The sequence below is a fragment of the Myxocyprinus asiaticus genome, chromosome 9, assembly GCF_019703515.2.
Source record: "Myxocyprinus asiaticus isolate MX2 ecotype Aquarium Trade chromosome 9, UBuf_Myxa_2, whole genome shotgun sequence".
NCBI lineage: Eukaryota > Metazoa > Chordata > Actinopteri > Cypriniformes > Catostomidae > Myxocyprinus > Myxocyprinus asiaticus.
Window position 1 is genome coordinate 8093807 of NC_059352.1, and position 14824 is coordinate 8108630.

The 14824-nt window shown below is 36.0% G+C and overlaps 1 protein-coding gene across 1 annotated transcript; it reads right to left on the reverse strand.

Moving 5' to 3' along the window:
• Nucleotides 1–1935: 1935 nt before the first annotated feature.
• Nucleotides 1936–10326, reverse strand: LOC127445962 (cathepsin Z-like). Its single transcript, XM_051706504.1, has 6 exons — nt 10162–10326; nt 7795–7958; nt 4528–4707; nt 3012–3162; nt 2669–2834; nt 1936–2583 (listed from the first exon to the last, which is right to left on the reverse strand). Exons 1-6 carry the CDS (start codon nt 10278–10280, stop codon nt 2458–2460), a joined length of 906 nt encoding a protein of 301 aa, XP_051562464.1. The 5' UTR covers nt 10281–10326; the 3' UTR covers nt 1936–2457.
• Between the last annotated feature and the right edge of the window lie 4498 nt (nt 10327–14824).

The window sequence follows — 14824 nt, forward strand, 5'->3', positions numbered from 1 at the left end:
ATAGTTAAAGCCTTATTTTCTCTTTAAAAGAGATGTTGTTTGTAGTCTTTCATACTTAATGACCATGAAAGGGAAACAATCTTTTAAATATCAGAGTTGTTAGAAGGTTAAAAATACTCTCCTTTATATTTTTATTTCTTTATGTAATTTATCTTTCATAATAACACTATATGTTTAAATATCTACCACGAAAATGGACGGCATTGTCATTTATACAGCAATGTTGCTGATTAATAACAGCTGCGTTTAAACTCTAGTGCTCATTATCCGCCTTTATCACACTTTCCGGAAGTTCCGCTTAGTAGCATGAAACGACTTCTGCTGCAGACTGTTTCAATAACAGTGCCGACAGAGTGGAATTATTATGGACTATTTTATGTACAATTCATCTCAAATACTTAATCTAAACAGACCTACCTCACAGCACAATAATTACTCAGGGATAATGAAGTAAAGAAAAACGGTGTCATGTTGTTGTATTATTTTAAACAGGATGTATGTGAGTGGGGAACGCTTCACGGAGTATGTGCTTTTTTTATTTTTTATTGGAGGAATGCAAGAATATAGTACAAACAAGAGTACATTTACACATTAAAGAGCATTAGAACAAGACAGGGGTATACATTGTCAGATGACATTAAAACACTTAAACGCTGTCTGTTCGGACTTGAGTTGAGCACTTTCATCCTCTGAACAGCGCGTGAACTGGGAAAACTTGGTGCTGATAATCGCCTCGTTTAGATACTAACACACATGGTGAAGTCCTGTGTTAATCTAAAGAAACGATCCAACGGCTTTTGTTTAATGCTAAGTGCATCCAAGTTGGCTAAATGTATTTAGAAAAACTGCGATCATCCATACGGATCGATGGGCGGATGTTTCGTTACGCTACTATTCTGTGCCGGATGTTACGACACGCGGACTGTGACAAGGTCACAAGTGTTCAGTACCCTTGCCAGTGCCCGAATTCGTGTTCACGATACTGATTCACGATGCAGGGAGCAGATTGAGTTGAGACAGGGTTTGTATAGAAGGGTAGGTTTGCACCAGCTGTGTGTAAGTTCTCACGTATGTTAGGAGGTGAAGTTCACACTGAGGGCTTTAGTAACTACTAGTTAGTTTGTAACTAAGGCAGGGCTTAATTTGATTGCACCACCTGTTCTTAAGGCAATACTTAATCTTACAGTTCATAATTATTTATTTATTTATTTTAAACACTGGACCTTAACACACTTAGTTTACTACTTTTAATCCATGACCTGCACTGCACACAAATAACTAATATTGGCATTATATTCATGATGTTAACCAGAGGGTGAACTGGCCCCCACAGTGAGCCTGGTTTCTCTCAAGGTTATTTTTCTCCATTAACCAACATCTTATGGAGTTTTGTGTTCCTTGCCAGTCTTCTTCAGCTTGCTCACGTGTTCTAAATACAATTATTATTGAATTATTGTACACAATTTACAATCATATTTAATCAAACTACACAATGATCACTCTAAGACTTTATAGATATTACAGTTTAATTTTTTTGTTAATGCGTGATTTTCTGTAAAGCTGCTTTGAAAGGGTGTGTGTTGTGAAAAATGCTTTAACTTCCTTTTCTACATCCGCCATATTGAGCATTCCATTAATTTTAATAGCAGTGCTCCGTCTCAGGCTTAGTCACAAAATTAAAGCTGTGGTGCTATGGCAATGCAAAAATGCATATTGCAACTAGCAGTGAATACAAACAGTTTAGATAATGTGGTTTTAGTGGTAATGAACTTATTATAAAATTATGTCCAACCAATAGAGCTGTTCAGCTGTGACGTCAATTTGTAGGTGAACCCGGAAGGCTAATTCGCCTATTCCTATTTCACAGGTTAAAAAAAAAATATAGTAATTTATGATATATTATATTATTAGCTAAACACAAAACATTAAAAGAACAACATTTAAAACCTTTAATAGTGTGATTGAAAACAGTGCAAGACAGACATTATATATCTGGCCATGATTTTAGTTTGGCATATGGTGACATGGTTTGACAGATGCATTAAAGCAAAACCTCCCTTAGCAAATCCCATAACCTTCAAAAAGGTTTTAATACACAAGAACCATAGGACCAATTAACAAGGGCCAGGATTTAGTCCATTTTAAAATGGTTCTAGTATAAAAGAAAGGTAGGTGCTAATTTTCCCTTTTGGTTCATTAAGTGGTGTTGAATATAAAACAAAAATTAAAAAAAGAACATTGGTTGAAGGCACACACATGCAGAATTTAAAGTACAACCATGTACAATTTCTGATAAATTATTCCTGAGATTGCCAATAAAAATATATAAATCCACCCCATACCTCTGCAACTGATATTGCACAGAGTGTGTACCTGCACAGGTGCTATTTAAAACATTTGTCAAATTAAGACTAATCTAAAATAGTGTATTCTCAGTGCTGAATACTTCACAGTAGTCTACAGGTAGTTCTTGGGTAGGATTGGGTCTCCATACATGCAGTTCTCTTCGATGGCGAGATTGTACTGGCTGCCACTGCCACCCTTGAATGCACTGGTGACAATTCTGAGCCAACCTTTCTCTCCCTACACACAAAAGGCCAGACGAAACATTAAACATCTTAATTTGTGCATGTATGGTCTTACTAATCAACTTTCAGGTCTAACTTACCCATGGTTCTCCCCAAGAGTTACGAACAACCCAGTACTCCACTCCAGTCTCGTCAACACCCCAGCCAGCCACTGATACGATATGGTTTATATGGGGGTTCTGAACATACTCGGAATACAAACCACCAGTGTACGCATCCAGCTTTTCTGTTGCCATGATCCCACAACTACAAAAACAAACAAATATCAAGTCTAAAGATCTCAATTTTAGAACTCCAATGATCTTTGTTTGGAGTTGTTAGTTCAAATATGACCTCTAAGCTCTGTGCCAAATACAAGGCAGCTGCTGTCAAAGGCAGCATCATAACATCATATTTAAAATCTGATCCCAGCTATCTATATACCTGATCGGTCCTCCAGTGTAGATCTCAGCTTTCATCTTGTCCAGGCCGCTGACTGGGCCATAGTCTCCAACTTTCCAGAGAGTGTAGTTCTTCACAATATTACACACACCAAAGGTTGTGCAGGTTCCACACTGATTAAAAGTATCACAGTCTGAAAAACAGAAACACAAATCACTTGAGTGCAATAAATTCTAATGCAAAAAAGACTTTGGCTACAGCAAGCATCATTATTACAAGGACAATTCTCATGAAACCTGTCAAGAAAATATCCTGGTCATCTAAAGGGATAGCTCACCCAAAATTTAAAATTCTCTCATCATTTACTCACCATCATGCCATTGCAGAAGTTTATAACTTTCTTTTTGTCTGCAGAACACAAATATTTTTTTTAGAAGAATAGCTCTGCGCACTTTGCTAGTTTTAACGCTTAATGTCATAAACCAGTGAGATTCGATACACTCTGTTCCACAACTGTTCTTGGAGGACAATATGTCAAGGAATTCAAAATCCTCGGGCTCTGGAGGCATTAAAAGACACTTACGTGCTCAAGCTGACATCCCCCCGGAGGCCCCGAGCACGGGAGTCGATTTGGTCGGAGAAGTGCGGGAATTGCTGCGAGAAATGTTGAACATGTCGGCAATGCTGATGAAGGTCGTTGCTGACTTGGAGGATCTTGCTGTAATACCTTGATCGATCACTGCCATGGAGACGAAATTCATTGAGGTGGTTACAAGAGTGGGGGATGTTGAGAAACGGATTGATTATCTTGAGTCATTGGAAAGGGAATTATCTGCTAATCTGCTAGTGACCAAGGTGGATTTGAAGCATGTCTGGGAGAAGTTGGAGGACTTGGAGAACCGTAGCCAGCAGAATAACATCCGTATTGTTGGAATTCCTGAGGCCGCAGAGGGTCAAGATATGGTGAAATTCCTGAATGGGCTCTTTCCGAATCTGCTTGACATAACAGACCATAAGCTAGAAATCGAGCGAGCTCACAGGGTTCCGGCTCAGCGATCCGCTGAGGGAGACAGGCCCCGATCAATTCTGGCCAAATTTCTGAGATCATCCGATAAAGATCTCGTGTTACGTGAGGCGAGGAATAAAGGAAGGCTTTCTTGGAAGAACCACAGCATTTTCTTGTTCCCAGACTTTGCGAATTCGACAAGAGAGAAACCATGTACCATGACATTTTTTATTAAAATATATATATATATTGTTTTTAAATAAATAAAATCTAAAAATCTAAATACAAAATGAAAGGCAGTACCAAGGGAGTATTATTATGATCTATAAATAACAATTTAATTAACATGTAATTGATTTCACATAGCGGTAATGAGAATATTATCTTTTTTTCCATGTAAAATATGACAATTTCTTGACAGGTTTTCCATTATTGCTTATTTTTAGAGGAGCATTTTGCCAATGTAAGCATCCCACACATTTTCAGAAAATGTAGTTTAATTTTCCAAGTATAAGACATCCTATCCGGGTAGTTTTAAGGGGGCTTTCTTACCCTGATCTTTGGCCTGATAGTTGTTACAGGTTTCATCGGGGATGCCGTGATTGTTTGCATATGCCCACACACCAGAATGATCTCCACCACTGCAGGAACCTGCACCACCACAGTCAATGACGTTCTGGACAGACAGATATGCAGATGGCCATGCTGCTTTACGCTTGATGTTGATACGATCTGAAATACACAAGGAAAAATAATCAAGACAAGTTACAGGTACAATCACACTACAAAAAGTTATGATTGCTGGTTTAGTCAGATGAGTGTCATGTGGTCCCGTCACAACAACATGAAATGGCATAAACATTGCAATATATCATGATAGATTAAATGATAGATCATGATTAAATAACCATATGGTATTCTCAATAGGCTAATATTGAACTAGTTTAAATGAATAGTTCACCAAAAATTTCATCATTTTCTCACCCTCTTGTAATTCCAATCACCTATGCTGTTATTTTTTCAGTGGAACACAAGGGGAGTTTTTGAAGAATTTTTACAAAGTTCGTAGTGATCACGTCTGTCAAGCTCCAAAATGGACCAAAACGACCCACTATAAAAGTTGTCTTCTGAAGCTATTCAAGAACTTTGTATGATGAAATTGAGGCCGTTATTCACTTAAAACCTTCCCCTCTGCTGCAGCTTTCAAATTTCTGTCTTCATTGTAATTTCAGTGCCATGTTGGCACCAATTACATTTTTGACTGTTTTATGAAAAAAAAAAAAAAAAAAAATATATATATATATATATATAATAATAATATTTTATATATATATATATATATATATATATATATATATATATATATATATATACACATACACACATACACACACACACACACACACACACACACACTACCGGTCAAAAGTTTTGAAACACTCATTCTTTATTATAATTTTTTTTCACATTTTAGAATAATAGTAAAGTCATCAAAACTATGGAATAACATAAATGGAACTATGGGAATTATGTTGTGATGAAACAAAATCCAAAATAAATCAAAACTGTGTTATATTTTAGTATTGTCAAAGTAGTCTCCCTTTGCCTAGAATTTGCAGACATGAACTCTTGACATTTTCTCAACCAACTTCTTGAGGTATCACCCTGTGATGCTTTTTAAACAGTATTGAAGGAGTTCCCATCTATGTTGGGCACTTATTGGCTGCTTTTCTTAATTATTCGGTCCAAGTCATCAATTTCAAAAAATTTTAGTTTTACAATGAAATAAATTACTATGGTGCCACAATTATATTTTTGTCTACAAAACTAATTTTAAACATTTAAGCATATGCCTTCATATCAAAAATGTGTAATCGAATTAATTACATGGTATGCAGATTAATTAATTGAATTAATCACAATTAATAACATATACTGTATTATACATATAACATATACTATATTAAAAAAATTAAAATCGCGATTATTCGCATGGTTTTTGTAGTTAATCGCGATTAATCACAGATTTGAAAAGTGCTGAAATTTGACACTATATATACTTCTTTTCTTGTCAAAATTAATTTATTTCCATCTTACGAAAGAAAACAAAACATGTAACAATATAAAGATTTATTAACATTTTCCAAACAAAGCCTTCCACAATATAAAGACAATGCACTAAAATATCACCAATTCAAGTAACATCAAATGTTTCCCAAAGTCTAAATGGGAGGTTGACTAATTGAAAAAACTAGTCCCTAAATAGGTTGCATATTCATTGCAATGGGCATTAAATCCCTTAAACTCTCATCCTCCACAATATTAATCTGCCGGTAGAAGGACTTTGGCGTTTTGGTGTGTGCATCAGTGTAATGATCCTGGGCAGACACATTACAAAGTTTCTGCCCTTCACACCAGTGTTTATGCTGTATTAACGGTAAATGCATTAACTGTGATTAAGTTAATGCGTTAAACGTTTTTAATTAATCGCATGCGTTACGCGTTAATTCTGACAGCTATAATATAAATATTTACTGAGAAAGCCCCTCAAATAACAATAATTTAATATATAATGATGAAATAATTACAAATAATATTTTATCTATATATACACCGATCAGCCACAACCAACCCATCTGGAACCGACAATCACCACGGTCCAAATAATTTACATCAAATTTTTTTCCCCATTCTGATGGTTGATGTGAACATTAACTGATGCTCCTGACCTGTATCTGCATGATTTTATGCACTGCTACCACATGATTGGCTGATTAGATAATCGCATGGATGATTGTTGGTGCCAGACAGGCTGGTTTGAGTATTTCTGTAACTGCTGATCTCCTGGGATTTTTACACACAACTCTAGAACTCTAGAATTTACTCCGAATGGTGCCAAAAACAAAAAACATCCTGTGAGCGGCAGTTCTGCGGATGGAAACACCTTGTTGATAAGAGAGGTCAACAGAGAATGGCCAGACTGGTTCGAACTGACAAAGTCTATGGTAACTCAGATAACCGCTCTGTACAATTGTGGTGAGAAGAATATAATCTCAGAATGCTATTCTAAGATGCGGGTTGGCGCTGTTTTGGCAGCACAAGGGGGACCTACACAATATTAGGCAGGTGGTTTTAATGTTGTGGCTGATCGGTGTGTATATATATATTTAAAATAATATTCAGATAATTAAAATGCATTACATTATTGTGGCTGAGGAGTTAACTGATCAGACAAAAAGTGGCTTTGGAATCCAATGTATTGTTTATTTGCATATTATTGAACATAAGCCAATCATCAGCCTACAATTCACAGGGCTTGTCTAAGAACCCGTCAATGTACACTTGTGTCAGATGGATGGTTTTGGAGCATCTCACTTTGGTTGCGTCGCATCATAAACATACCATTTTTAGGACGCTGTGTCAAGTTAAACATAGTTTAATACTTAGAAAACACATCTTGAGCTCTTGAGTTCGGATTTGCGCTCCATCAAACTGTGTTTTGAATGCAAGAACGCGTCCTCTTGTTGTGCTGTCTGCTGAAGGGTTGGTTTGTTCCCTGTGAAAGCTGCGTGTTGCCTGTACAGCTGAAGTTTCGCTTACTGCCCCCCTGGAGAAAACAGGTGGTATTTCAAGCTTGAATTGCTCAGGAATCTTTCTTATTACGGTCCGGGACCATGATTAATTGCGTAAATTTTTACGCAATTATTTTTAATCACACTTAATAAACGCGTTAAATCGACAGCCCTAATGAATATATAAACATATGGATGATTAAATGATTTTATTGTTGGGTGAAATATTGCCTTAAGTTTTCCTTACCTGCAAAAGCACTGGTGCTTCCATGAGCCCAGCAAGACCCACAGTACTGTGGTATGTGCTGGTTGCGTGTGGTGCTTACGTAATTGACGCCTTTGATGTTTCTCCAATCCCATTCTTTGGGCAGATCCTTCAAATTCATATATTCATAAAGACGTGGTCCAGTTCTGAAGAATTCAAAGTTAATCAGTTGTTAAGCATACAGGTTCAACTGCAAGAGATATCAGAACATTTTTAAAGCAGGCTCATACAGAGGGCCGCTACGGGTTTTAGGTTTAAAATTTAGTCGAGTGCTGAGATCTGTGATCACCCTTTGGCAGAAAACTAACAGGCTCTCCAGTCAATATACTCTTCAATTATGCCTAAAATACTTAAAATGCATTCACAATGAGCAGCAAGGGGGTAGGTTGGAAAATCCAGCAAAAAACACAAATGCACTCACAGGCCATCTGTTCATCATTAGCAATCAAAAAGGGGAACTAAGCATGACATATTTTGATTATAAATAAAAGAGATGTCAAACGGTCTCATGATGTGATAACAATCTTTTCACCACTCTGGTATGTATACTCTTAAGTTCACACCCTGAATTGCCATGATGTGAGACACATGCAGTACACTAAAGATAGATAGGCTTGTGGTAATCTGCCTTAGAACAGCGTTAGACTGTAGGCTGCCTAATATAACAAAAATAGCATGTTAAACAGTATGCATTATGATAAACCACAGAGTGCAACACTGTGGTCACATAAGGATATTTTTGACTTTTTTTAATGCAAGTATGTGTAAATGTCGTTTGGGAGTCCGATCAAACAAACATACTACTTTTTCTATTCCTGTAGTATATAGTATGTATATGCAACAGTATGATGATTTTCTATAAAATATTCTTTATACAATATGCTGTTGCATACACATACTATATACACTATAGTACTAGTATATACTATTCTGAACATTACCAATATGAGAAGAGTAAAATATTATTGCAATATGCATGTATAGAATATTTGATAGAAAATACACATACTATATAGACCTAGTACAGAATTGGGTAAGTCATATCAAATGAAAGCTACAGTACAGTTTATTTTGTTGCCCTTATACCACAGTTCGAAAGATTTTCAAAAGAATCACAAAGTGAAATATGATGTGTTTGATAACTTACAAAAGTCTCTTTTATGCACTGATCACTGCTGCTGTAAGCCCCAAATAGCTAAAAACATTATATCTGCTTTTACTTTAGGCAGTAAAAAAAAAAAAAAAAAGCCATTTTTTACTTATCTGTGAGCTTGCTTGGCTGAATAATCTAATGTTATATCTTAGATGTTCAGAAAAAATATGCCATCCAGCAGGAAAATCCTGTTAAACAAATCATCATATAAATATGTTTTCGAATATTGACTATTAATATTGTATATATATCATCACAGTGGGGTCTCAGCTTTCTAATGACACTTAGATTGAGCTTCTAGTCCACTCAGAGGCTAAAATAATCAATGAAACAACAAGGGTGGTGCTTGAACTGAAAATTAGACTGAATGTCTATGGACGAGCACATCTGTGAGTGGTTAAATGCATTAGAGCACCACCTACATTTCAAATCTGTATATTGTGATGGAATGTGATTGATTTTTTATTTTTTTCCTAGTGCTTGCTGCCATCTAGTGTAATGAAATAAGACTTTTCAAAGTGAGGTAGGGTGAACAGAACCAGAATTACATGTTTACAAAGTTAGGACTAAAAAAAAAAAAAAATCTTTAAAACAAATGTAAAAAAAATTTAGCATAAGATTATAAACACAATATAATTTATGAATAATTTGAGTATTTTTCTTTTTTTAAGTTTCTTTGGGGGAATTTTTTTTTTTTTTATTATTATTTTTTTTTTGCAAATAGTCCACAGTCTGAATGGTAAGCTTTCAAATTTGAGTGTGAAAAATTGTGGGCGGTAGCCAAAAAAATGCACTAGAGTTTTAGTGCAAAAGTTGATGTCAGGGACAGCAGGAAATACAGTAGATAGCAAAAGAGTTACAACAGGAAGTACAAGAATTTGTGTATTTCAAAGCATGAGACTTAAACATGTCACATTTTACAAGTCAAGAACAGCGAATTCCCCATATTTATTCGCGTTCATCATTAGATCAGCTTTCAAGAGAGAGCAAAGTGAACAGTTCGCCTGTGCTTGAAATCCTAGTGAGCTGCCTATCTAGATCGCATTTTTAGCCATTACTGACTCAACAGTGTCGCCTAATCCCCTGATTTTGAACGTCTTTGTAGGCAGCTCACTGGGATTTGAGCACAACCCTAGTTTTGTGTTTCATGCGAGTCGTCATACTGTATGTAAAGTTAAAAAAAGATAGAGTTGTACCTCACTACCTGTAGATTTCTCTTCGGATGAGGTCTGTAGCAGGGCTCATTCTCATTAAAATAGCGTCCGGCGAACACACCCGACACTGTAAACAGATAATAGAGAAACAGTCGAGCCATGTTGAATCTCAGGCGGTCATATGATCAACACATGAGACCGCACTGTCTTTATATTCTTCAGGAGGCGTGGAAACTAACTCCCTTACTCAGCATATTCTAATATAAAAACTCCATTTATATTTGATGTTAATATATAGACGATTTCTCACCTTTAAAGCTGAAATCTGTCATTTCTTCGACACCAACCGGAATTGCAAAAATAAACTTTGTTTTCAAAACAGCTTTCTGAATATCCCCTGAATACAGTTTCTGTTGGCCAAAATAGTTTGATAGCCTAATTCTGTAGCCATTTTTGCTGTTTTATGAACTGTTGTTTTGGGTTTCATAATAGTTTTAGTGTTTAGGTTTCTTTTCAAAGCAAATAATTATTATAATTTATAATTATATTTATTTATCACACATTATACATTTGCACATATACAGTGAAATTCTTTTTTTCCCCACATATCCCAGCTAAGCTGGGGTTGGAGTGCAGGGTCAGCCATGATATGGTGCCCCTGGAGCAGATAGGGTCAAGGGCCCAACAGTGGCAACTTGGCAGTGCTGGGGCTTGAACCCCCCACCTTCTGATCAGTAACCCAGAGCCTTAGCTGCTGAGCCACCACTGCCCCATATTAAATAGCACATACATTTTTTTTGTTGTTGTTGTTTACTTTATAGTCCTCTAATATCTCATAAAAGGTTTCTTCTCAAATAAATAAATGAAAGTGGATTCATTAGTTTTTTTTGTAGTCAAGACTTCAATGTAACACAAACCAGAGAGAAAAAAGGGTCATATCTTGCCCTGTTCTTCCCTATTTGTGCAAATGATTAATCTAGTTACTAATACGTGTACAAGTAAGTTGAGATAGACTTGGAAAATGTGATAAAAACAAAAATATCAAAATGCAAAAACATACCAAACAAGCTCTATTGTGGTTTTCACCTTCTGAGAATAATGCACGTCACAAACACTGTGATAAAACAATATTTTATATTTTATTTTATCTCCCCAGTTTGGAATGCCCAATTCCCACTACTTAGTAGGTCCTCGTGGTGGTGCGGTTACTCGCCTCAATCCGGGTGGCGGAGGACAAGTCCCAGTTGCCTCCGCTTCTGAGACAGTCAATCTGCGCATCTTATCATGTGGCTCGTTGTGCATGACACCGCGGAGACTCACAGAATGTGGAGCCTCATGCTACTCTCCGCAATCCATGCGCAACCTACCACGCGCCCCATTGAGAGCGAGAACCACTAATCGCAACCACGAGGAGGTTACCCCATGTGACTCTACCCTCCCTAGCAACCGGGCCAATTTGGTTGCTTAAGAGACCTGGCTGGAGTCACTCAGCATGCCCTGGATTCGAACTCGTGACTCCAGGGGTGGTAGGATAAAACAGTATGCTTACATTTCAGGTGATGGGCAAAATTCAGTGTTAATTTCAGCAGTGTAAGAGGCAGGTAAGCATATTTCACTGCAATTATTTTAGATAAGAAGAATTAAATAACAAATCTGTTTACCATTGATGCAATATTGTTTTCAGTGACTGAAAGTATTAAACTGACACCAGAATCACCTCTATAAGTAATTTTTTGCTGTCACCTAGATTTGTTTCATGCGTTATGTAATGCAGTACATCATAAAAGTACTACTGCACTGTAATTTATGAAATAGCATGGATCGTGAATATGGTAATTATTTTACCTTCTGATACCATCAATGTACCATGTTTGAGAAATGTCTGCTTTACTGTCATAATGTCATCTGTTCCAGTTTAACTTTGAAATGTCAAAAGTTAGCAGCTCCTTTTATCAATGTGATCAGGCATGGCAGAGCCAAGTCCAGCCAAAGAAATTAAGCAGAGTGTCAAGGGCTTCCTTTGTAATGTGAGCCCCTTAGAAGACCCACAGAAGTCCTATTTTGATGCCACTCTTCAGCATGGAAGTGAATGTTCTTAAGTTGTGGTCTTCATCCCACAGCAGCACACACGGTTCCAAAATGCTGAAAAGAATTGGTTTGTTTCTTAAATGCAACACCATCCTTAACTAGGCACTGAGGATTCATCTTGGGATTTATTACAGGCACAATGGAATAATCTTTGTCAATATGCATGATTACTACATCTAACTATGTACATTTGTTAACATCATTTACCTTCATTTTTGTCAATAAAATGTATCAAAGTAATACCTACAGATCTAATAAAAATTTGTCTCTTAATTTTAACAGTATGTCTGCATCTGTTTGACAAAATTTTCCTCAAAAACACCTTATCACACATGTAAGCCTACTCCTTATAACCATAATACAGATTTTAATCTGGTATTTAAATGTAAAGATGTTACTGTGTTTCAACTATTCACTATAACTCAAAACAGTCATCTAAATTGATTGTATAGTCCAAAAAATGTAAGTACATATACAGTAGAACTACAGTATTTAGCCACATTTATCCGTATAGTCAGATTTATTGTAAATGTGTAAACATTTGAAGTTTTTCCAGTAATCTTATACTTTGTACAGGAGCCCAGTTACATTAGAAGATATTTCAACCATCCAAGGAGTGCTATGGAAAAATGAACGTGTTCTACACACACAGCTCCAAAATGTCTTGTGTTCATATAAGATGCATTTAACAATACCTTGCCTGCTAGACAACAAGAAATAACATTGGCTGAACTCCTAAAATTGGTTACAGAGCCTATGAGGGTAGGTAGATTTGAACTATTACTAGTATTTAAAAGTTGTGAACTTGTGAAGTTTTACAATAGAAAGTATTCTAAGAGAATGAGCCATATGAACAATGACACACTTGTTATTTAGTCAAAATGAAAGTATGTTTAATAAGTTTTATTTTCCATTAAGACTTTTGCATAGTGACCTTATTTCTGTGGCAATTAACCACCATTGTATTTGTATTTTTGCATATTGCACAGGTCAACACTGATTATAAGATTATGCAGGAGGAGCACAAGTGAAACAGCGTTGTACGGGATGAGAGGTACCTTCCAAGAACGACATATACTGTGGCTGATACTACTGCCTACATTAGCCTAACAGTCTGTTGTGAGCTCAACATCACTATCGGAGAATGGTACCATATCATAAATGTCTCTGTGAAACAGTTCAAGGACAAAACCTTCCTAACAACCACTAAAGACACAAGGATTCTCAACATCCCATCTCAAGGTACAGCGGTTGCTGTTGAAGTGCCTACAGAAGTTATAAGGTGTGAAATCACTGGTGCAAACATGAAGAATTTCTTCATATGCCACCGTGAACATAACCTAAGGGGCATAGCACCATCAAGCACGACTGTCTATTGTACCTCATGCAAAACACATTACAAAAGCAGTGCAACCACAATGAAAATTAGTGGACACCTGATCTCAAACCAGATATTCGGGGTGTTATACGGGCAAGTGCTGAAGATGAGGTCATATGGTCAGCTCACGGTGAAGCCCAATGCATCTCGAGATGAAATTAGTCAGGACTTGATGGCGCTACCGCCCATGCAAGTAACAATATGCAGTAACATAACTGTCAAGATGGAGGATGCCTCTGAATCTCACAATCCTTTGAATGCTGAAATCAAGTCTGAAGAAGTTGAATGCTCTCTGAAGCGAAGGTGGAACCAGTAGAAGACTCTGACCCAGTGGAAGACTTTATTCACCACCAGATATTAGTCTGTTCAGTTCTCAACTGACACAGTGATTTTCAGGAAATATTTAAAAAGATGAACGTATAAAGACTGATTAATATTGTGTGAATAAAATAGTAAGGCTGAAATTATTAAGACAACACGTTGTTTGCAAAATTAAATAATTTGCTTTTTGTCATTGTACTAAAGAAATCATTAAAATATTATCTGGAAAATATTTAATACAGTTGCCAGCACTACAACTGTTATTAATGATTTTATTCACTTTTAAAATTACAGCTGTCGTAAGAATATATTTATTGTGATTAATCTCATGATTTACAATCGTCTTTAGAAAATACCATCAAAAAATATTCTTGCCTATTTTTACGATTTACATATTTACAACTTAAAATATTTAGTTTATTTTAATAAATATTTAAATTATTAAATAATAATACATAATAAAATTTGAGTATAGAATGAAACATTACATTAAACTCAGTAAATTAACATTTACATTTGTTCCAAATTATTTAAAATGATGGATTAAGGGTTTTACATGCCATAGAAAAGGTATTAATGTAAATTTGAGTTTATGTATTTTAATGTATTATATATTATATGTCATTCAGCAATGAGGAAAAAACTAATTAAATCAGGCTACTTAACCTGTCGTGCATTATGATAGGTCTTGTGATTAATTATCATACAAATGAAAAGGTTATATTCCACTCATTCATAAAAGATTCTTCCGTAACAAATAATATTTGGATTTTACGCATAGCTTTTACAGTGTCATGTTTTCAGGGACTTGCACAATACAAAACATCTACCTACTCTATATTACAGCCCAGCTGTCAAGATGTCATCTTTTTAGTCTACACCCCAAACTGTTCTTTTCAGTCCTCTTCTAACCATCAC